Here is a 23,381-nt window from a genome sequence, read left to right as displayed (position 1 = left end):
CCACTAACCATATGTCTTATTTCCCAGTTGCATGTAAAAATAATTTTTAACATTCGTTTTTAAAACTTTGAGTTCCAACTTCTTCCCCTTCCTTCCCACCCATCCTTGCTGAGAAGTCAAGCATTCAATATAGGTCATGCATATATAGTCATGCAAAACACTTCCCTAACAGCTATGATGTGAAAGACTGCATCTCCCTCCATTCCATCCTGGTCCCTTTATTCTATTCTCTTTTGACCCTGTCCCTCCTCAAAAGTATTTACTTCTAATTATCCCCTCCTCCCATCTGCCCTCCCTTCTATCATCCCTCCACCACCCCCCATCTCCACTTGTCCCCTTTTCCCCTACTTTCCTGGAGTGTAACACAGATTTTCATATGAAATTGAGTATATTATTCCTTCCTTAAGCCAAATTCAATGAGAGTAAGGTACACTCTTTCCCTTTCATCTTCTTCTTCTTTCCCTCCATTGAAAAAGCTTTTTGCCTTTTGCCATGTGAAAGAGAATTTACCCCATTTCTCCCTTTCTCCTCCCAATATACTCATCTCACCCTTTAATTTTATTTTTTATATATCATCCCTTCATATTCAAAACTCACCTTGTGCCCTCTGTCTATATGTATATAATCTCTCCAAATATCCTAATACTGAGAAAGGTCTCAAGAGTTACAAATATGATCTTTCCATGCAGGAGTGAAAACGCTTCAACTTCAGTAAGGCCCTTAGGATTTCTCCTTCCTGTTTACCTTCCCATGCTTCTCTTGATTTTTGTGTTTGAAAGTGAAAGTTTCTATTCAACTCTGGTCTTTTCATGAAGAATGCTTGAAAGTCCTCTATTTCACTGAATGACAATTTTTTCCCTTGAAGTATTATACTCAGTTTTGTTGGATAGATAATTCTTGGTTTTAATACTAGCTCCTTTGACCTCCAGAATATCATATTCCAAGTACTCTGACCCCTTAATGTAGAAGCTGCAAGATCTTGTGTTATTCTGATTGTGTTTAGACAATACTCAAATTGTTTCCTTCTGGCTCCTTGGAATATTTTCTTCTTGACCTGGGAACTCTGGAATTTGGCTACAATATTCCTAAGAGTTTTCCTTTTGGGACCTCTTTCAGGAGGTGATTGGTGGAGTCTTTCCATTTCTATTTCACCTTCTGGTTCTAGAATATCAGGGCAGTGTTCCTAGAGAAGGATGATGTCTAGGCTTTTTTTGATCATGGCTTTCAGGTAGTCCCATAATTTTTAAATTGTCTCTCCTGGATCTATTTTCCAGGTCAGTTATTTTTCCAATGAGATATTTCACACTGTCTGCTGTTTTTTCATTCTTTGGTTTTGTTTTATAATTTCTTGATTTTTCATAAAAGTCACAAGCATCCATCTGCTCCATTCTAATCTTTAAGGAATTATTTTCTTCAGTGAGCTTTTGGACCTCCCTTTCCATCTGGTCAACTCTGCTTTTTAAGGCATTCTTCTCCTCATTGGCTTTTTGGATCTTTTTGCCATTTGGGTTAATCTTTTTTAAAGTGTTAATTTTCTTGAGAATCTTTGCAAGCAGTTGACTCACTTCTCATGATTTTCTTGCACTGCTCTCATTTCTCTTCCCAATTTTTCCTCCACTTCTCTTGCTTGATTTTCCAAATCCTTTTTGAGCTCTTTCATGGCCTGGAGACCAATTCATGTTTTTCTTGGAGGCTTTGGATGGAGGAGCTTTGTCTTTGTTGTCTTCTTCTTGCTTGTATATTTTGGTCTTCCTGGTCACCAAAGTAAGATTCTATAGTCTGACTCTTTTTCCAGTTTTTGTCCATTTCCCCAGCCATTTCCTTGACTTTCCAGCTCTTTGTCAAGGTCATTCTCTGCTTCCAGTGGGGGGGGGGGGGTGAGGAGGGGGCATGAGGAGGGGGCATGAGGAATGGGCATGAAGGGAGTTGTTTAATTCCCCCACAATCTGTGGGTCTACAGCTCCAGAAACAGCCTCTGCTTCTGCCGCTGCTGCTGCTGCCATGGGCTCCTTCACTCCCTCCACTGCCCCAGGACTGAGGCCTGACCATTCTACTCTCTTACACAGGTCAGATGGGTTTTTTCCACTGACCTTCCAATTTGTCCTTGGCGTTTGTGAGTTGTGAAGTCTGGAAACCGCCATATATGACAGAGATTCAGTCCCCTGAGGCCTGCTCAGGTCCCCACTGTGCCAGTGTAGCCCATGCTATACTGGGCTCTGCTCCCAGTATGGTGTGACAGACACTTCCCATAGACCTTCTGGGCTATCTTGGGCTGGAGATATGCTTTGCTCCATCCCTCTGAGATCTGCAGCTCCAGAATTTGTCCAGAGTCCATTTTTACAGGTATTTGGCTGGGCTTGATGGGGTGGGTGGGGGGAGATCTAGGAAGTTTCTGCTTCTTCCTGGCCGTCTTGGCTCCACCACCCTTCAATAAGTATTTATTAAGTGCCTACAATGTACTAGCTACTGTGCTAAGCAATAGGGAGACAAAGAAAGGTGTTTAAAAAAAGTCTCTACTCTCAAGGAGTTCACAAGTCTAATAGGGGAGAGAGTATGCAAACAACTATGTACCAACAATATATATATGGGAAAAACTAGAGGTAATCAACAGGGTCAGTGACATTAACAAGCATTAGGGAAAGCCTCTTATAGAGTGTGGGACTTGAAAAAAGCCAGAGAAGCCAGGAGACAGAGATGGAGAGGAAAAGAATTCCAGGCATGGAGACAATCTCTGAATATGCCCACAGCTGATTAATTTTCTTGTGTGAGCAACAGCAAGGAGGCAGATGTCACTGATGGGAATTGGGGGGTAAGGTATAAGAAGCCTGGAATGGTAGAAAGCTTCTGAAAGACTTTGAATGGCAGATGCTATATTGGAGAAGAAAACAGGATGCCACTGGAGTTTATTCAAGTGGAGATGTGGCCAGACCTGTACTTTAGGAAAAATAATTTCACAGCTGAGGAGAGAAGAGACCTGCAGCAGGGAAACCAACCAAAAGGTTATTACCTTGTCCAGGCACAAGTTGGTGAAGGCCCGCACTAAGGTAGGAAGGGAGCATATAGCAGAGATATTGAAAAGATAAAACTAACAAGACTTGGCAACAGATTTGAGACAGCTGGTAGGACAGAGTGAGGAGTCCAGGATAATATCAATATTGGGAGCCTAGAGGAAATGCTAATGCCCTTGATAGTACTATGAAAGTTAGGAAGAATGGAGGGCTTGGAAAGATAATGAGAAACAAAGCTAAAACAGAACTTCAAAGGTCACTGAGTCCAATCCAGAGTAAATCTTCTACTGCCCCAATTTGATTTCCATGCACAGACTGAATACTCTTTTAACTAATCAAGGATTGGTATGGTAACAGAACCACCGGTTGGGACACCTTGGCTTTCCTATTCATTAGCCCAAGTCACTTAGTTTTACTGGGTCTCAGCTTCCTCGACTATAAAATGAGGGGACTAGAAGGCTTCTATATCTCCTTCCAAACTCTTAGATTCTAGTTTTGATTCAACTGAAAATTAAATGACAAATTCAATTAAGCAACTATAATGCGCAGGGCAGAAAAAATACAAAGACTTGAAAATGGCAGTCTCTGCCATTTTCTCTGCCGTTGAGAAGTTAACATTCTACTGAGGTCAGAGGGAGAGATGGCCTGTACAATGAAGTATATAATACAAGAAAGGAAATGATAAGAGAATGGAGAAAGGTAGACAAGAGTTCTTCAGGAAAGCATGAGAAGTATGGAAAGAAGGCTTTAAAACCTTTCATCTTGCATATACAAGGGGACAATACTACTTTACAAGTCATCTATCTACCCATTTTTCATTCACTTAGGAGAATTCTGGCTCCAAAGTTTGTCAACCACTAAATTTCAGATCTCAAAGGAGGAGGAGGAAGACCCTTTGTATACAAACAGAATATACCCAGACTTGATGGAAATTCAAAAGGAATAGGAAAATGGGCCTGCAGGATGACTTCTGTGTTAACTCTGATTCAAGGGGGAAAAAAGTCGGACCAACTAAAAGCCAGTCTTCTCCCAGAAAGCCAAACTGTCTGAAATCCAGGAGTTTGCTTGCATTGTTCCTAAAAATACAATTAAAACTGAAGTCCCTAGGTAACTTTTCCCGCCTCGAGCTATTTCACACTCCATCTGGCCTGCATGCCACAAATGTTTCTTCATCAAGCAAAAAAAGAGTTTCTGCTTCCACATGTTGCTGATTCCACTCCATAATGGTAAAGGAAAAGATATCTTCCTGCTGCTGCCATATTTTCAGTTCTGTCTGTCACATATGGATTTTAATTTTAGTCATTTGGACTTTATTCAGTCATTTGGTTATTAGGTTGTGGCATAAGACAATAGGTCCAAAGCATCAAAGATTTATGGCTAGCAAAGAACTCTTCTATGTAAATCATCTAATCAAGCCCCCCACCCCCCATTTAACAGAAAAGGAAACTGAGGCTGGATAAGTTAAGTAACTTGCCCAAAGTCAATAGTTAATGTCATGGTTGGGATGTGAACCCAGGTCTTTTGACTACAAGTTCAGATCTCCATTATTTCCTGGGGACCACAAAACAGAGACAATACCATCTTCAATCCAAGCCCATTTGGCAGTATCATATCCCACTTAAACTGATGACAGGGAGCAAAAAAATAACTTAAGGTGAAGAAACAGAAAAATACTGGCATAAACTAAAGCTTTCCTCTAATATTTTTCCCCCTGTACTTCACCTAGGATGCACAGAAGGGAATTTGGAGTAGATGGTAAGATGGGATAAGGGCAGGAAGGAAACACTGATGGACCCATGGAGGCTTGCTTTCCAAAGTTATTCTAAGCACAGTTTTTTATAGCAGCAATTAGGAAATCTCTTATGGCACCTGAAAAAAGAAACACAGACATGTCTGGGAAGAGGTTTTTCTTTTCAAAACCACATAGCTAAAGGGGAATATCAGAGAGCGGAAAAATTTACCTGTCAGATCTATGGGTAAGAGAGAAGTTTATAATCAAACATGAGACAGAGATGATCACAGGAAGTAATGGATAATTTTGATTACATGAAACTAATAAGGTTCTCCACAAACAAAATGAATGCAGCCAAAATTAGAAGAAAAGCAGGAAACTGGGGGGAAGGAAGGGAGGGGGTGGTGCCAGGAAGGGGAATTACAGCATATTTCTCAAATATATAGGGAAATGAGGAAAAAATGAGCCACTCTCTAGTTAGACCTGTACAATCTGGCCCATGGGCTACTTATAGCCTGTGGGCTGCCTGCAGCACATCAAAGGATTTCCTCTACTTACAAAGCATGTTTTCCTCTACAATTTTCACAGGCCGCTGGAAATCCTTCGGCAGGGCCATAATTCAGGCCACAGGTTGTGTAGCACTGCTCCAGTTGATAAATGGTCAAAAGACATGAATTGGCAGCTTTCAGATAAACAAATCAAAGCTAGCAATAGTCACATGAAAAATGTTCAAAATCACTAGGGATTAGATACATGCAAATTAAAACAACTCTGAGGTACTACTTCACATGAATCAGAATGGTAAATATGACAGAAAAAGAAAATGACAAATGTTAGAAGGAATGTGGAAAAATAGAGATACTAGTGCACTGTTGGTGGAGTTGTGAATTGGTCAAAGTATTCTGGAGAACAATTTGGAATTAGGCACAAAGGATATACAGCAATACCACTACTAGGTCAGTATCCCAAACAGATCAAAGGAAATAGACTTATTTATACAAAAATATTTATAACAGCTTTTTTGGTGTGGCAGCAACGAACTGGAAATCAGTGGGAGAATGGATGAACTAGTTGTGGTACACTGTGAAGAAGTAATATTGTGCTAAAAGAAATGATGAGCAGGATGGTTTCAGAAAACCTGGGAAGACTTGTATGAACGGATGCAAAGTGAAGTGACCAGAACCATAAGAACATTGTACACACAACAACACCTTAAGGATGATCAACTGTGGAAGATTTAGCTACTCTAAGCAATACAATTCCAAAAGACTCATGACGAAAAATCCTCCCTGACTCCAAAAAGAAAACTGATGACCTCTGAATGCAGACTGAAGTCAAACTTTTTTCACTTTCTTTATATTTCTTGTTTTTTTATTGTTTGCCTGTTGGTGTCTTCTGCAGCACAGCTAATATGGAAATTTATTTTGCACAACTTCACATGTATAACTGATATCATATTGTTAGCCTGTTCAAATGGGTGAGGAAGGGGTGGAAAGAAGGGAGAGAATTTGGAACTCAAAAAAACTTTGTAAGAATATTAAAAATTAAAAAAAAAAAAAAACACTTGGCTTAGTGACTCCTGTATTCAGTATAAAAAGAATGCCATGACTTAGGAACAGTTTCAATGTGTTGCAAAAAAACCCAACAAGCAACAATCCCCTGTGCTGTCCTGCACTTATCCACTAACCACATAGGGCCTGTGTCTTGACTGACTCCACAGAGGACAGTGTGCCCTGGCAACTTGTGAAGCTTTTCTCATCCCACAGCCATCTGCTGCCCTTCTACCCACATGTGCAATACTCAACTGACATCAGCAGAAGCCGTGCATTGTGATGCAGCAGATGGCCTGTCCCTGAGAGGCCAGTTCACAAGAACAAGCTACACAATGAGACTTTCACAGAAACCACGAGAAATTTTTTCTAATGGAGAGAATGCAACAAAGCATTTTGCAATTTAAGAAATTATCACCCTGTGATGGGGCTTCAATTAATTTTTAATCCATGCCAGACAGAGACACTGAAGTTTCCTGCACAAAAGAGCACACCTTTGTTGGAGTGATGGACATGATTTCATCTGTGCATGAACGTTCTTGTATGGAAATTCCTTCCACCTGTGCAGACTGGCATCTCCTTGGTTAACTTGCAGTCTTTGAACATTGCCTGGAACGATGAGGAGCTAGCTAAATGACTTGCCATGACCACATGGCTAGGATGTCAAGGACAGAATTGAATCTGAGTCTTTATGACTCCAAGACCAGTCTTCTACCTGCCACCATTGACCCTTTTTATAATGTATACTAAATACTCTTAAGACTTCGGCTTACAAGTGGGTTACTTTAAAATCTAGTGAAATACTAATATCACAGACTTTTCCTATACGCTGCTTATCCCCATATATGTAAAGGCTTGGCTGACAGGTGCTAGTCATTAGACAATTTTAACCCACTTAATTCTACTAACTTCTTTCTCTTTTAATAATTTTGTATATAGTTTGTCTGTACTTATTTGTTTGCTTGTTGTCTCTACCAGAAGACTGGGAGCATCTTGCAAAAAAACTATTTTTCGCCTCTTTCAGTATCCCTAGCATTTAGCACAGTGACTGGAACATAGTAGGCTCTTAATAAATGTTGACTGACTGACTTTCAAAGAATTATAATTCAGATATCACATGAAACTTTCAATTAACTAGAATCTATATAATCAGAATTCTCAATCAATAGTGTATGCTCTCTCCCCTGTCCCTTACCACTACATTTCAGTTTTATTACAACAGATAAAAGAAAATGCACTCCTGAAAGGGATTCAGCAAAAACAAACAAAAATACATGGAAAGACAATATTTGTAACTCTTGAAACTATTCAGTATCTGGGTACTGGGTGGGATTACACACACACACATGCACACACGCACACACACATAGAGACAGAGTGCACAGAGTGAATTGAAGAGGATGGGATCATATCTTAAAAAAAATGAAATCAAGCAGTGAGAGAGAAAGATATTGGGAGGAGAAAGGGAGAATTGATTGGGGCAAATTTTCTCTCATAAAAGAGGCAAGCAAAAGACCCATTAGTGGAGGGACAAAGAGGGGAGGTGAGAGAAAAACATGAAGTCTACTCTCATCACATTCCACTAAAGGAAAGAATAAAATGCCTACTCATTTTGGTATGAAAACCTATCTTACAATACAGGAAAGTGGAGGATAAGGGGATAAGCAGAGTGGGGGGGGATGATAGAAGGGAGGGCATGGGGAGGAGAGTGCAATTTGAGGTCAACACTCATGGGGAGGGATAGGATCAAAAGAGAATAGAAGTAATGGGGGACAGGATAGGATGGAGGGAAATATAGTTAGTCCTATACAACACAACTATTATGGAAGTCATTTGCAAAACTACACAGATTTGGCCTATATTGAATTGCTTGCCTTCCAAAGGGAAGGGGTGGAGAGGGAGGGAGGAAAAGAAGTTGGAACTCAAAGTGTTAGGATCAACTGTAATGTTCTTACCACTAGGAAATAAGAAATACAGGTAAAGGGGTATAGAAAGCTATATGGCCCTACAGGACAAAAGAGAAGACAGAGACAAGGGCAGAGAGGGATGATAGAAGAGAGAGCAGATTGGTCATAGGGGCAATTAGAATGCTTGGTGTTTGGGGGGGGAGGGGAGAAAAGGGGAGAAAATTTGTAACCCAAAATTTTGTGAAAAAAAAAAATGTCAACAACAAAAGAAAAAACAAACAAACAAACAAAAAACTCGGATGTTGTACATTCACAGCAGAATCATCTTGAACCAGGAAAAGAAAACCCATGCTCAGAACATGTAGAAAATGTGAATGTTTATGGCTATATCCGTTGACATTTATATAATTTAATTCTGGATACTTTGGAAGTTAAATTCTCTAAGGATTAGGCTCATGTCATCAAAGCTTTTTCACACATAAGGATAAGTAGCCTAGAGATTTAAGGTTCGCAAAGAGTTTTATTAAGTATCAGCTCATCATTTGATACTCACAAGTACTCTGTCAGGTAGATACTATTATTATCCCCATTTTACAGAGTTGGAAAGAGTGGTTAAACGAAGTCCCCTGGACTGCTCAAGTCATGTCTGAGGTGGGATTTGAACTTGGGTCTTCCTGACCCTAGATCAACTACCTTATCCCAGTCTACAAGCATTTGGGTAATGCCTGATTCTCAACATACAACCTTTTACCAATAGCACAGTTGTGAAAGAAATGAGCCACAATCATACTGATATTCCCACCATAAGCAAAACCAGAAGACACAAAGAAACTGTTCCTTAATGGAAAGTTGGTTCACAGGCTCTCCTTGGAAGCAAATAAAGGAATCAGTTTTGTTGTGGGTCTAAAAGCAACAAAAAATGCCATTTTATGAGGCATTCGGTCATCCTGCCCTGAAGTGCTCAAAATGAACACAAGCAAACAGACCACCATGATAACAACTGCAGTTCATGGACCAACATCTGCTGCAGAATATGAACAAATGGAGAAAAACTCATGGAGAACTTGAAAAGATCCTCTAAATTAAACATCTGGGTTTGGAAACACTGGACCAGGACTCAAATACTCATTCTGCCTCTTGGATAACCACGAGGCATTCTTCACTTCTCTTTCCCTCAGTTTCCTATTTTTAAAATGAGGGTTGCACTGGATAACCTCCACGGTCCCTTACAGCCTTAAATCTATGATCCTTGGGTAGCAGAAAGCTATTCTAACATTTGAAAACACTTTAATTCTAATTTGGCACATACTGATTAAGCTCCTTAACTGATTAAGCTGTTACTCGCACCTGTGCGAGACACTAATCCAGAAAAGGTTCTTATCTTCTACCCATTGTAGAATTATTAGACAGGAATTAATCAACATCAAGATCAACTTACACAAAAAGTTTCACAGCTAATTCTGAGCTGACTAGAAAATTAAATCATCATGATTTCCTATCTCCTAAATGTACCAGATAAGGTATAACGGAAGGAACCCTAGATTGGAGGTCAGAATCCAAGTTTATAATTCAAGGTTCATCACTAAGTAGCTGCAAAACCTAGTGACCAAAAAAGTGTTAAAAAGTCAGACTCTTTTCCAATAGGATGAACCTTTCACAAGAACCAAGACCTGAGTCCTCTTCTTGTCAACATCTTTATCATCAATGAATGGGATAAAGGCATAGATATGGAATACTCATCAAATCTGTGGGTAGAACAAAGCTGGAAAGAGAATCCATACATCACAGGATTTAGACCTAGAAGAAAACTTCTGGACCAGTAAGTCCAACCCCTTCATTTTATAGATGAGGAGAGTGAGGCCCAGAGATGAAGCAGCTTTCACACGGCCAGCAAGCAGCAGAACAAGAATTTGAACTTAGGTCCTCTGTCTCTAAATCCAATATTCTTTCCATTCTATTTCCTTAATTAATATCCTGAACGGCCAAAGGAGATCTAGAATTACTTAGACAAGCTGGAATCAGGAATTGAGACAAAGAAGATCAAATTTAATACAGTAACATCCAATGCCATTAGAATCTAAACTCTCTGAGGACAGGGAAAATTTTTACTTTTTGTTACCCCATAGCTTAGCAACATCTGAAACACAGTAGGTGCTTAATAAATGCTTGTTGACTTTAATAGGGACATGGGCAAGCCTTTACTCAAGCTTTATTCTGTGGGCACTTGGTGGTCAAGAAGATTGAATCTTGCCTTGAGCACTTACTGTCTTAGCTGTGTGACCCTGGGCAAGTCACTCACCTCTCAACCTCAGAATCCTCACCTGCAATCCTCATTTGCCTCACAGTGTTGTTGTAAAGGTCAAATGAGACAACATACGTAAAGTACTAAGTAAATCTTAAAGTGGTATAAATGGCATCCACTATTGTTGTCTTAGAATGGTGCTGTGGGGCTCAGATCGCTAGCTATAGCTGAAGTTAAGAGACCTGCCCCTGATACTCAAGAGTTATGATAATGGGAAGGTCCCTTAATCTCACTTAGTTCATTCAAATATTTGTAGAAATCTCCTTAATGTTCCTGTATTCAACAAGATAAAATGCTTTGAAAAAGTTAAAGTTTACAATTTTAAAATTTACAGGCAAGTTATTATTATTGTAGGTGAGAAGTGATCAGAGTTTTAAAAAAGCCAAGCCAGTGGAATGGGAGCTTTGACTGGTCTTACCAAGCTGGAAAAGTTTTCAAGACAAGGTCTGGCAGCCACCCAATAAAATTCAATTTAGCAAAGACTAATTAAGTACCTAATGCTAGGTATTGGGAATATGAAATATTTAAGAGAAATTATACTCCTTATTATATTACATTAATATTAGCATGCTTTCAGAATTGGAAGATACATGCCTCCTATTTGTTTGCAAGTAATAATTGCCCTCTCCTCCCCAAGAATGTACTTTGCATTATTTGGATGCTTGCTGGGAAGCGTCTACTGTGTCAAAACAACTGCATCACTAATTCCACAAAAACAACCATGCACTGTCCTAGTGAAATATACACAGTAAGGATAATACAAGGTAGAGTATGCTGGGAAGAAGGAGTAAAACATATCCAGACAAAGTGCTCCAGAAATATTTGGGGAGAAAGGAAACCATCTCTGCTTGAAAGATCAGTGAAGGTGGGCCCTGATGCTGGCATTCTGAAAGATGGGGTTTCAAAGTGGGCAAAAAAAGTGAGGTAGGAAACTTGGTCTGTCACTGGAGAACCAGCCTAGAGGGTAGAGAGGATGGCTTGTCACTAAAACGTTGACTGGTGATGACCGAGAAATTCTGAGGGTCAGAATAATCGCTAAGGACCATCTATGATGTTGGGAAAGGCTGTAATCTGCACCAGTGATTTGTGTCACACCAATGAAATCACAAGCCTTGTGAAATACTGGAGGATAAATGGAAAATCTTGTGAATTTTAGTGGACTTCCAACTCAGTAATTCATTCACCAATGTACTGTAGTAGACCAAGAAAAGCTAACAGGTTATTGGGCTGCAAATATTCACAAAAGTCATGTCCAAAGCAAAGGTAGTGATAGTCCCAATATACTTAGCACCTTGATCAGACATATAGGATAACATCCATGTGGAGGTGCCATGACAATGGGAATCAGGATGCTGAACAGACAATAAACTATTTCAAAGCAGTATCAAGCAAAGAACAAAAGAGAATTCTGTTGTGGTTTACGTTTGTTGGATTTTTTAAGCGGGGTAGAGAAGGGAAGTTGTCACACACAGGATTGTGACAGGGATCAGAATCATTATTCTTGGCTCAAGGAGGTAGAATCAGGACCAAAAGGAAAAGTGCAAGGAACAGGAAAGAGAATGGAACCAGCTGCCCTCGGCGAGTGAGGCTGCCTCCTCTGGACAGCTTCATTTGGGGGCTGGTGCGCGTTTCTGGGTCACAGACTAAAATGGCTTCTAGAGTCCTTTCTACTCCACAATTCCAGGACTCCATGCTTAACACAGCACATCCCCACTTCTGTTTCATTCCGGATTATGTGAAAGTCAGAACAAAAAATAAACAAAACCTGAAACTTCTGCAAAACTGATGAAGGCCAACATCATTTGACAGCCAGGAAAATTATAAATGTTTTTTTTTAAAGGAGGAAGTAACTATGCTAGTCTAGGGAAGTAAACATGCAGATCTTGGGGGTAGATGGCAGGCTTCAAAGGCAATATGAAAAAAAATTCTCCTGGTAAGCAGTCTAATGAAAATATAAAAACTATCAACTTGCTTAATCAAAAACTCTTTTTTCAGTTATACAAGGATGATTCCGTAAGGGAGTCCGCTTTCATTTTTTTCTACTCTTCTTTTCCAGTCAAACACGGTGTATATAAACAAAAAATAAATGAAAATTGTTCTGCATTAATCATTCCACTTTCCGATTTGCATAAACATATATTGATAGGAATACTAATACTAGAATCTAAACATACAATAAAGTATTTTATATACTTTCTCTGAAGTGAAACAAAGTATGAATTTCCAATTAGGTATCAGTCTTTCAACTCTGAATGCATCCCACTGAACACGTGAAAAATGTGCACACAAGAAAGAGGCTGGTCTCAAAATTCAAGATATTATTGTCAATAGTTTCCTGTAAACCTTATGATGGAAAGTGCTAATTTTGCTGTGTTCCTACCAAAAAAAAATAGCATTTTACATTTTCTATTTTTTTTATTATTTCTGTGATATTTCTATTATTTTCTAAAGCAGGGGGTCATGCTTCAACTGGGGTCTATGAATTTAAAAAAACCACATTTTGATAACTATTTCAAAATAATCTGTTTCCTTTGTAACCCTATATATTTTACTTTATGCATTTAAACTCATTACTCTGAGGAAGGCTTCACCAGTCAGCACAAGACAAAGGACTCCAAGACACAAAAAGGGTAAGAAAAGCCCCTATGATAGGAAATGAAAATCAGACAATGTTGGAAAGGTGAAAGGGGAGGAATTTATACAGGAAGGCATGAGGAGCTCAATGAAAATACTGAAGCAGAATTGCTTGAAATCCTGCTTCCTCACTATCTTTCACATTCTTATGCTATGATCAAATCCTGTAAATTCACCATCATAAGGCAATGGTCTATTTCTAAGAGGTCACAACTAGCACTCCCCTCCAGTCAAATCCAACTTTTCCAGGCCTGTTTTCCAACCTCTCCTCACCTCACTCCCACAGAACCTCCTCTCTGCCAACTAGTCCTTTCCATTTTATCATACCCATGGATGTCTCCCATTTCTCCCCACCCTGCAAAGATGACTGCATCCCTAATCTAGATTCCACATCCCGCTAAAGCAACCTTCCCCTTGTTCCTACACTCAGGCTGCTACAGTCACCATCTCTGACTTTTCAGCTCGCCTTTTATACAAATCCTTATCCTTGGTTCTTCGGTTTCAACATTCCCTCTGTTATAAGGACACACAAAAGCACTGATGTCGACACAAGAGTCATTCATGAAGTCTGTCTTACGTAAGCCCTTAGCACTAGCAGCTCAATGATCCTTTCATTTATTTCTAGTTGACTGCTTTGCAGATCCTACTCTGCTCAGAATAGGTTTTTAATGACAATGAGAATTTTACATGACAGGGTGGGAAGGAACCTCAGAGATTGGTCTTAAGACAGACATGGCATTTAATTGAGAATAATGATGAAAACAATGTTCTAGTGCCTTGGATGTTCACGAATGCTGATCTGATGTGGCATATGGTGCAGTTTAGAAGGCACAAGGTATCAAACATTAGACACTAGGAGGCCCACTACAAAAGTTAAGACATGAAGCTGTCAAAGAGCCAGACTTACAGTGGTAACAGTGGTACTGGAAAGGGAAAAAAACATGCAAGAAATGATAAGACTTGGTGACCAGATACACAAGACAAGTCAAAAGGGCTTTAAGACTCAATGACTAAAAAAAATGGTGATATAACTGGTAGTTACAGAGGAATGGGAATGGTTTCAACCACTCAGTAGTCAACAAGTATTTATCAATCCCCTATGCACCAGACATTGTTCCAGAGATTGGTTACACGTAGAAACAATCTCCACTCAAAATCAACTTACATTCTAATTGTGGAGACAAGTATATACAAACCACGCCAAGAAGGATTTATTTTGTGCCTACCTTGAACCAGCTACTATGCTAAGTGTTGGGGATACAAAGACTATTCAATCCAAATACAAAGTCAATAAATATACACATACACATTCACATGGAAAGAGAAAGAGTAGTCAAACGCAAGGTACTATGAGAGTACCAGTAGTTAGAGGGATCAGCAAAGGCTTCATGCAGAAGACAGTATCCAAGCTAGAACTTAAAGGAAGAGAGAGACTCTATACAACAAAGGAGGGAAGTACATTTCAGACATAAGGGACAGCCTTCAGAAGCACAGAGACAGGAGATAAGGTGGCATGACTGAGAAAACAGATAGCATAGTTTGAAGGAAGAAGAATTCCATTTTGGACATGTTGGACTTTAGAAGACAGTAAGAGACCTAAATGGAAATGTCCAACTGGCACTTGGAAACCCCAGCCAGAGCTTGGATAAGAGACCAGAACAGGAGGGATAGTTGTTACTTTGAAAATTAAGATAATTGAGAGACAATGGTCTAAGCATGATCAATTTATTAGTTAAGTACCAACATACTGGGACAATGGCCTCTCTTGATGATCACATAAAGACCTCGAGGTAGGGCTCACCAGCCTTAATATAGTTTTGGGAAGGAGAGAGTCAAGTAGATGAGGAAGACAATATGGTTGATTACAGGGTAGAAACAACATGAATGGCTATTTTAAAGAACCATCCATATCTTACAGACCTTGTTAAAGGACCTTGGTTAGCAGACTCACCGGTGCCTAGAAGGGTTTGTTATGGAGATCATATCCTCCTTAACTGTACAAGGACAGGCAAGGATGAATAATATACCTCTGGGGGATGATAACAAGTTAACTTGTAACTTTAAAGTGACTCAGAGGAAAAGCTGACTCAGTTATAAATTTAATACAACATAAAATCAATTCATTATAGAATCAATACAGAAGAAATAAGAGGTAAAAGTAATTTTGATATTTTCATAGTTTTCAGAGTGATTCACATGGAGGGAAGAATTTGAAATAAGAGAAATGAGCTCTCCCAAGAAGAACAGATGAATGGAAGAAAAGAGACTAATCCCTGGGAAAAGCTCACATTTGGACATTTTAAAAGACTATTCTTGAATCTTTGTGGCTTTTAGAGGGAGGATTTTGTGGCCTCACATGGTAAAAATTGAGGAAAAAAGGCTATCAGTTTAGAAATACTATAACTAAATCATGAACATTTTCACTGGTCCCTTTCCTTCCTCATCTCTACTGTGAAAGCATAGCTGATGTTGGAAAAGAACAAGTCATCTGAAAGAAGAAGAGAGAACTAACCCCAGTCCTAGAGTCCTGTCCTATGTTTCTGTGGCAGAGCTGACTTGCCCTCTTCCTGATCTCCTTTTGGTGTAGAAGCTGCTAAATCTTGGGTTATCCTGATTGTATTTCCACAATACTTGAACTGTTTAATTCTAGATGCTTGCAATATTTTCTCCTTGACCAGGGAACTCCGGAATTTGGTGCAGAGCCTTCTTTATTTCATGGGTTTCCATAGCCAAAGAACTCATCATTAAGTGAAGATGAGCCTCTCTGTACTTAGCTGGATGTATGCTTGGAGAGCAATGATAATCTCCTGCCTGGACTACATATGAAGCCTTTCTAGAACAGCGGAACCTGTCACAACCTGGGCTTCCAGGCACAGGCTTAGACATTCCAGAATTCACCTACATACCCCTGACATGGAGGCAATAAATCATCCCAACACATACGGAGTGAATGAATCCCTTGTAGAAGATGAATGGTAGATATGGACAAGAGACACACAGGATATGAGAGGGCACAGAGAGGTAGGATTTACATCACTGGAGGGAGTACCAAAATCAATGAGATCCATCTAGGTACTGAAATAAGTAACTTTTTGAAAGTCTTGGTTTAAGGCTAACTTAATGACAACTAGCAATAACATGTGAAGAACAGTAAGATGACAATCTATTCCCCAAAGGCACCTAGGAAAGCATGATGCTACCCGGTGCTCCCTCCCCCAGTAAGAAGGAAAAAGATGCTGTGGTGACTCACTGAGATTTCAGTAATTAGAATTACAGAAGTGTGAATTTTATTAAAGACCTATGTTCTCCGCAAAGCATGAAACAAAAGGATACAATTACGAAAAATAGATTTTTTTTTCCTTGCTTAAGATTTCTTGACAAAAAGGAGCCCCTTGTGGTCCTATCATTTAAACCTGTCTTCTTTTCCCCTAGATATTCCCTACTGACCAATACTATGACTGAATTCATAAATGCATGCAGTTTTTTTTAACATCATCCCACACCATAATAAACTGGCCAAATAAGAAACTGCAAAATCATTCATTACTAAAAAGTTGGCATGGTATGACTTCCATTAATCAAACATTAGACAACCTCATATGTGCATAATTAATAACTGTGTTTCTCTAAATACTTCAAAGACTATCTCTTTACCACAAAATTTTAATCATTTTCCAACACGGTCCCATCAACTTAATTCTATTTGAATACATAAAAATAAAAAGTTAGGCAACTAAGAAGGGTTTAAAGCTTCCCAAGTCAAAATTTATTAAGATTTGGTAACAAAAAAAAAACTTCCAAGAAAATGAGCCACTCGTGTAACTAACATAGAATTCATCTTTGGAAAATCTTATGAGAGCGGACGTAATTATTTATCTTCTGAATGATTAAAAGACTGTTTTAAAGCAATACTCAACAGATTGAAGGAAACATGAAAGTTATCAAGGACATTTCTGACACATTAGCCAATCACACACACATGAATTCTAAGGTCCTGCATGTAATCGAAACAAAACACCACGAATACAATAGAGTTTACCAAACAAAAGCCTGGGTTTCTTTAGGATTTTTTCCCTAACTCAAAGCAAAAAAGGAACTTTGGTTATGTAAAGTCTGCTTAAGGCATTTAACCTAGCTCAACTGCCTTCTCATCTCATCTACTTTGTAAACTTTAAAGTAATTTACAAATGCTAGCTCTTATTATTACGTAAGTATTTGTCGTGAAGATATGAATCCAAACAAACCTTCCTTTAACTCTGTAAGGGCAATGACTACCTTCCTTCTGTGTCTGTATCCTTAGTCTGTAGCCCAGAGCTTGGCAAATATAGCAGTCACTTAATGTTTAAAAAGGGGAAAAAAGGGCAATATCCTGTGCTGGGAAAAATTATAAAAAACAAAACCGTTTCAATTTCTTTTTTTTTCTCCAGCTGAACAAAAATTATGGCTTTTACTAAGAATTAACAATCAACAAGTATTTTTTAGGAATGGCATGAGGAAAAATAATTAGCAATTTGGTTGGCTTTTTTTTTTAAATAATTAGCTATTATTTATTCCAAAATTAGCACCGATGAGAAAAGAGGGATCTAGAGATGAAGGGGTTATGGAGTTCTCAGTGTTACCCTGAAGAGCTCTTGATGTCCATCCCTACCAGATGAAGTCTACCCTTAAGTTCCTCATGCAGAAAGTCAGACGAAATAAAAACTAATCTCAAAAAAAATTCAAGACTAAGAATTCCCAGTGTACTTAAACCATCTACCAGCAGACTTGAAACAACAGAAACCACTGAAATACTCCAAAAAGCTATGACTTCTCAACATGGTTTCTCAGTCTATATCCATCAATACTGATCAATCAATGTTTATTGAGCACCTACTATGTGGTACTGTGTGATAATATTTAATATAAATTTTAGACTTTAATAAGGGCCAAAGTTTTAATTAAGAAGAGCCTGGACCTAATAGTCTCCTTTGTTTAGAGGATGCCTTTTGATGGGCAAATGGGACTTCCTTATCAGACTCTTCTTCTAGCATCCTAGTGTTAAGAGAAAAACACAGATACCTTGGGGTATGACTTCAGCTTTTGTCAAACTCTGTTAAGATAACAACTTCAAAGGCCTGTTTAGGACAGGATGTCTGTTATCTGGGTGATGGGACCTTTTCCTTATCTTAAATCACAGAGATATGCTACAGAAAGAAGATGCCCATAGCTTGGAATCATAAAACCCAACTGATGTCACTTTGTTTACAATGTGTTTATCTAAGAGAACTCCTTCCTCCTGGCAAAATGTACTTAAGACAGTCAATTTCTGTACTAAGTCAGCCAGTTCCAATACTGGCTCCGTAGCGCTGTGTAACTGTTTTCTTTATCGGGAATTGATTAATTAATTAAATCATAAAATGTATGCATTTAGCCTGTTGCCTTTTATTTAACCAAGTTTTCAGGTCAACATGTGTTAACAGTGAGGCTACAAAAGGGGGGCAAAACACAGCCTTTACAATCTAACACAGAGCCACCCAGTCTAGGATTACTCTACGGTTATATGATTTATCCATGGTCACACAACTAGTTAAACGTCATGATATGAACCTAGATTTTCCTAGTTCTAAGGTCAGAGCTTCTATAATAGAAGTCAGTCACACAGAAAATAAATCTTAAGAATTCACTTTCCTACCTTCCAGGCAAAAACTGCCACGTGCCTTGGCAAAAGGGGTAAATAGACCTTCCTAAGGTTCAAGTAATCCAAAAAACAGATAGCTAAGAAGTCAGTTAACTTTAGCATTTATGAGAAAGTCAATAAAGGCTTAAAGTTATGAGATGGGATTCAGGATCAGACTCTACACTGATTGTAAAGTGATGACAAACAAAATTAGGTGGTCCAGTTTCCTCTAAGAAATGTGTCCAAAGACCGTCATAATGAAGCCTCATGGAAAACAAAGAGGAGAGTTTAAAACTTACTTCTGAGAGTCATAGTAGTCCATGCGCTTCTTTCTCTTATTGTACGCTGCTACACGGAATGGAACAATTTCCAAGGTGATCAAGCCAGGGGCCATCGTCAATACTTTGGCCCCATGGGTTGGCTCATAAAGATCCTTCCCAGTCTCTGGGTGAGGCATGCCAGCAGGATCTCTTCCAACAATGTAAAAATTAGCTCCTGCCACCATTCGTGACCTGCAATGCCACTGGACCTAGAGACAAAGAGATAAACAAGTTAGATGACACTATTTCCACTTTATGAATCTCCTCCTCTACAACCAACATCCAGCAATGTTATCTTTCAATACTTTAAAAATCTGTGATTTCTTCAGGATAGGTACTCCCTCCATCAGTGTAGAGCAAAGGGAAACATGGGAAGCCCATGGGAACCACAGTGCTCCTGAGTCCTACCTAAATCAGATTTAAATGCCATTGGGAAATATTTAACAAAATAAATAAAAATACAGTAAAACATAGATAACATTACATTTTAAAACCAAGTCAATACACAGCTGTAGATATTCTTATGGACAGTGAAACCACCACTTCTAGCTGAGTCTGACCGCACTGATGTGAAGAGTTCCTCTCTGAAGGTTGGGTAATGTTGCTGAGAATGCAACATTGTAACAAAGCCTCTCAGGATTCAGCTAGGCCAGTCCTCCGGTGACAAGTAGACACACAGTAGGGCACTAAGAGGGCCTCACAAAGCTGTCTAAGAGTGGTAGGACCTAATGCCTCTCCTCACGAAGATGAAACACAATAATAAAATCTGAGTGGAAGACAGTCATGTTAGATTAAGCATGTATCACCTTAAGAAGCCAAAAACAATAAAAATATCCTAAAATCATGAATAATCATTCAACCAACAAGTATTTAAGTACCTACTATATATGCCTGAAACTGGGGACACAAAAAAGTGAAAATCCCTGTACTCAAGGAGTTTATTAGGGGTGGGGAGAAGGGACAAGATGTATGTACCTTTATCTATTTATATGTGCAAGATTCAGTTCAAATTAATTCATTCAGCCTCCTTTTATGGGGTAATCAGATTAAAGGTGATTGGACACAGAGACACAGAACACAGGACTTAATTCTTCACTTATAGTGAGAACTAGAAAGGTTGTTTCCCACTCTAAAATTCTGTACCTCTATCTGTCCAATCAACTTTGAAGAAGGAAAAAGATTTTAGAGGGAAGGCTCCTCCCACCTCTTTCGGTATACATTTAATTTGATCATGCAGTTTTTTAATCATCATTTTCCACTAGGCCGCAGTGCTTCCCCATAAGGAACAGGGATTAGATTTGTGGTATCACTGGTACATGGAGCCATTGGGTGAGGAAAAGCCATCTCCCAATGCAAGCTGGCCCTTTCTCTACAGTGTAGTGTTCCAGAGTCACCAGAGGCACTGAGAGGGTAAATCACTTGCCTGGGGTCACATAGTGTCAGAGGCATGACTTGAGCCCAGGTCTTAGAGGCTTCAAGACTGGCTTTATCATTTACACCTGTGATTCTTGGTGCTTTTTAAAAAAATTCTATGAACCCCTTTTAACGGAGAAAAAAAGTGTTGTGAACCCCCAGAGAAACTGAATATGCTATTAATGCTTTCTATAATTATTTACTGCTTAAAGTGCTATGAAAAAACTGAATGCAGACCTATTGATCATCACGAACCATTAAATGGGAATCTATGGCTCTACGTTATGTCCTAACACACAGGTTTTCTACCCAGAGTATTCACAGTAAAATAACCCTCTGTTGCTCTGTAGTTCACTTCTTTCCTGGTTAAGTATTTCATAGGGCCAATCATTTCACTAAAATCAGGTACAGTGTTTCTAAAGTACATTAAATAAACCTAAGAAGACTAAAATGAACTTCACAAATTATGCCTCAAGTCTGGACTAGGTCATCAGGTTCTTCCAAAGACACAAAAGGGTACGCCAAGATGCCTGGAATCTGATGATGTATTGGAGTTCATACGAAGGAAAAGAAATTGAGGAATGCCTAAACTTTGAACAAATTTTCCACAATATTCTAACATAACTTGAAAGTTTCTCTGAAAGTGTTTTATTTTTTCTCCTCTCTTTTGTATTTTATTAGGCTGCAATGAAACATGAATACATTTCATTGCCGGAAGGAGAGGCTTTTGCAATCGCATTCCAGGTTCCCAGTCTAAAGGAAAACATTCATTCTCGGGGGGGGGGGGGGGGGGGGGGGGGGGAGAGATGACACGCTGCCTAAGGAGGTGGTTGCCAAAAACCAGTAAAAGCAATTAAAAAAAAAAATCATGTAAACAACATGTTTTAATCCTAAGTATTAATACAGTACAGATTAGATGACCTATGTAAAACACTTACCCAATTGGTAATAGCTGTAAGTGAGCCAAAAGAGAAAATTAAAGGAGGGAGGGGGAAATCTACTAGCTGAAATCCTTTCCCTGCTATCCTGGGACACAGAGACTTATTTCTAGGATTGAATACTGACACTGCGAGAATCTGGATTTTCATATATGTCTTCCATGTTATGAAGACACAGAAAATTTACATAAAGGTTTTTTGGTGATTGAAGCTGCCATGTAAATTGAAGGGAAACACTGCCTGCTTGAAAATGTATTTTCCCTCCCTCTTTGAGTTAGCTCCTCCAGGTGACCCTGAGGCCCAAAAAGGAGAACTAGTCACTAACAGAATGAAGAATTCTACCTAATTCTTGTCCTATCTTTCATGTCTTTCCTACTGACTGAATGTGCTTTTACTTCTTAAATCTGTGCTCAATAATGACTGCATTGAAAATCTCTAAACTGGTCCAGAGTCTCCTTTAAAATGTAGTTCCTTACACATTTAAAACACCCACAAACCAAGGGACTTCATAGCCATACCTCTAAAATACTTATAATATTCATGAATATAAAAGACATAAGGATTAACATTTTGAACCTCTAAAGTGGACTCTTTCACAGGCCAGCAACAATTCATGCAAAACAAGGATTATGTAGAAACATGCTAATTTCATCTCTCTACTTTTTTGACTCTCTCTCCCATTCTCCCTCCCCCCCCCACAGTCACCATCAGCATCTCAAGCTTTAGCCTATACAAGAAGCCTTTCCCATGTCCTTGTTAATCTTAGTACCCTCCCTCTGACATTCTACCCAATTTATCCTGCACACATTTTATTTGTACTTATCCAGATAATGTCTCCTTCATTAGATCGTGCTCTTTGAGAACAGGGACTATCTTTTGCCTTTCTTTGTTGGGACATATTAGATGCTACAAGTCAACGGACTGCAAACAGTTTCTAGTTATCTCGGTTATCTTTAAATAGCTTAAAATGACCAAAAATGGTGAAGAGTCTAAATAAAAGCAGGTGAGTTGTCTTTTATTCTGTATCTATATAAGCCCTGAAACCAATTTCCTAGGCTACAATGACTTTCCAGTTTGCTTCCCCTCATGAAAAATGAAAGACAGTGTCTTCACAAGAATAAGGATTAATGAACAGATATTTGAATGAGTCACAAATGACAATGGCTATTCATTTCATCAAAGGGCATCAATATGCCCTTTAAAGTATTCAAGAAGATGACAGAATTTTGGCTTATAAGATTAATTTCTTCTCATCAAAAACACAGAAACCAGCAGACCACATTTGAAGCTTGTTAGACAAAATTTATCAGGAAACAAACCAGCGTAGGGTAGATCATTTGAGAGGTATTAGTCATAGCTGGTATCACACACCCATAAGCCCAGAGATCTCCATGGGCAGATTTGAGAATCATTTGCATAAAGATGGTCACTGAACCAATGGAAATTGATGAAATCACTTAAGAGTATGTAGTCAACCAGGTATAATGAAGCATTCCTGTGGCTCCTGCTACTGGGGAGGATGAGGCTGGTAGATCACCTGAGCTCAGGAATTCTGAGATGCAACCAAGCTAAACTGATCAAACGCCCTCATGAAAACCAATATGGCAAGCTACCTGGAGGAAAAGGCCACCAGGCTACCCTAAGGAGGAGGATATTGGCTAGGTCTGAAAAATGGAACAGGTTGTTAAAGTTTCCATGCCTGATCAATGATGAGACCAGGTCTGCATTTCTAGCCTGAACAAGACAGGGAAACCCAATCTTAATAAAAAAGAAAAAAAACCAGTATATAGAGAGCAAAGAATTCTCTGGACCCTCCAACTACCTACATGCTCTGGTCTCCCAAAGTCTAACAACAAACAAAAGTTTTCCTTTGCCCTTCTATCCCATTAATTAATGGGTCTCCTTCCCTTCACTGCTAAAT

General features: G+C 39.0%; 1 protein-coding gene across 3 annotated transcripts in view; it reads right to left on the bottom strand.

The window, feature by feature from the left end:
* PAPSS1 (3'-phosphoadenosine 5'-phosphosulfate synthase 1) overlaps positions 1–23,381 on the bottom strand; it is a 127,062-nt gene that overhangs the window by 7,226 nt on the left and 96,455 nt on the right. For all 3 annotated transcript variants that reach the window (XM_072622536.1, XM_072622534.1, XM_072622535.1), the window contains one exon: positions 19,089–19,318. In XM_072622536.1, coding sequence (XP_072478637.1) covers positions 19,089–19,318 — 230 coding nt within the window. The remainder of the gene's footprint in view (positions 1–19,088; positions 19,319–23,381) is intronic.

This window comes from Notamacropus eugenii, chromosome 7, assembly GCF_028372415.1.
Source record: "Notamacropus eugenii isolate mMacEug1 chromosome 7, mMacEug1.pri_v2, whole genome shotgun sequence".
Classification (NCBI taxonomy): Eukaryota; Metazoa; Chordata; class Mammalia; order Diprotodontia; family Macropodidae; genus Notamacropus; species Notamacropus eugenii.
Note: the sequence above shows the minus strand (reverse complement) of the source record. Positions and strands in the feature narration are given on the sequence as shown.